We start from the raw sequence: 1,455 nt of genomic DNA, 5'->3' as shown, positions 1-1,455 counted from the left end.
CCTCTCCACTGTCGCTACAAGCATGCTTAGTGTGAGGGATTGCTGAAGAGTCAATGAGTCGATGCAATCAGCTGGTTTTCCTTAGATAGAAAACTTTGCCTGGATGATCTGGTTAATCTTGATCTACAAAGTGACGTGAGATTATATGATGTGAATTGGAGCTATAGAAATAAACTGAATAGAATGAAGATGCCTGTCTATCATCCTGTAGCCCAGGCCAGTCTGTAGAGGTAAAGACCTCCTGTATGCAGGAACAGACCACCTTTAAGCAGGTATAGCTGCTAAAGGAGAACAGATGCTCTCCTTAAAGAACAACCATCAGGTTAGTGAGAGGAAGAATTTTACTGATAAACTAAATAATTCCAGCAGCAGACGGTGTGATCTGCTGACACCATGTTTCTATTCATTCTAAGGGGAAATATTCTGTCATCATTCTGTGATCCTTTGACAGGAGTCCATCCTCTGACTCTGGGTGAAGATTTCTCTGATTCCAACATGAAGAAATAAGAGCAGGAAGGTTGGAAACTGAACAGTAATTGACTTTAGAAACAGCTGATCTTCATGGTTTGAACAGTTCCTATGAACAATCAGTGCTTCTCCATCTAAAGGGTCGGGCTGCAGGCGTCTGTCCCGCCCACTAACTCTAAACCTCTACCAGCTCCAACTATTTGGACTGAGACGGTTTTACCTTGATATGGAGCCACTGAAATAAATCACCAGACAGCAGAGGTTCAAAATAACATCAGGACAGGAATAAAACGAAGGCAGCTGTTTGCTGCAGGAACAAGCTGCAGCCGGAGGACAAAAGGACTTACTTTTGTAATTCCAGTGAATACTGGTGACCTGGATCTCCTGAGTGGGAATGTACTCCTCTACAAACTTCTTCCCCTGCAGTCGGTGCCACAAAGTGCTCTTTCCAGTATTTCGGTCTCCTCGGATGACTATTTTCACTTGAGTGAGAAAAGTAAAACCAGATGTTATCACAGTTTGGCACCGAGGGAACATCTGCTCTGCTATTGATCATCTTACTGTTATACTGAACGCCTTTGGCGAAGCGGCGCTGCAGACTCTGGTTCATGGACTGCAGTCCTGCAGGGATGGTTTTCTCCCTGAGCTGCCCAGGCTCAGACCCCACCAGCTTCTTTAGAGCTGAAAACATCTTTGACCAGGAGATCCAAACCCTGAGCCTCCACTAGATGAGATTCCTTTAGAAAACCGTAGAACCGTCTCCTCAAAGGGGAGGAGCTTAGCGCTCCATGTTTAGAAACAGGACAGATTGATAGTTATGGATGAAGGTGGACCCTGTCAGTGGAGAGCTCATCTACTGGGATGTTAGGGCCGTCATCTGAGAAATAAACAACAACAGACGTTAGTAAATAAACAACAACAGACGTTAGTAAATAAACAACAACAGACGTTAGTAAATAAACAACAACAGACGTTAGTAAATAAACA

The 1,455-nt window shown here is 44.1% G+C and overlaps 1 protein-coding gene across 1 annotated transcript in view; it reads right to left on the bottom strand.

The window, feature by feature from the left end:
- rabl6 (RAB, member RAS oncogene family-like 6) overlaps window positions 1-1,455 on the bottom strand; it is a 20,474-nt gene that overhangs the window by 17,811 nt on the left and 1,208 nt on the right. Inside the window, exons 2-3 of the mRNA XM_015404500.1 lie at window positions 1,030-1,345; window positions 816-950 (exon numbers count right to left, since the gene is read on the bottom strand). Of these exons, the coding sequence (XP_015259986.1) occupies window positions 816-950; window positions 1,030-1,159 (265 nt within the window). The 5' untranslated portion in view covers window positions 1,160-1,345. The remainder of the gene's footprint in view (window positions 1-815; window positions 951-1,029; window positions 1,346-1,455) is intronic.

Source organism: Cyprinodon variegatus, unplaced genomic scaffold, assembly GCF_000732505.1.
Source record: "Cyprinodon variegatus isolate N-32 unplaced genomic scaffold, C_variegatus-1.0 Scaffold1768, whole genome shotgun sequence".
Classification (NCBI taxonomy): domain Eukaryota; kingdom Metazoa; phylum Chordata; class Actinopteri; order Cyprinodontiformes; family Cyprinodontidae; genus Cyprinodon; species Cyprinodon variegatus.
Note: the sequence above shows the minus strand (reverse complement) of the source record. Positions and strands in the feature narration are given on the sequence as shown.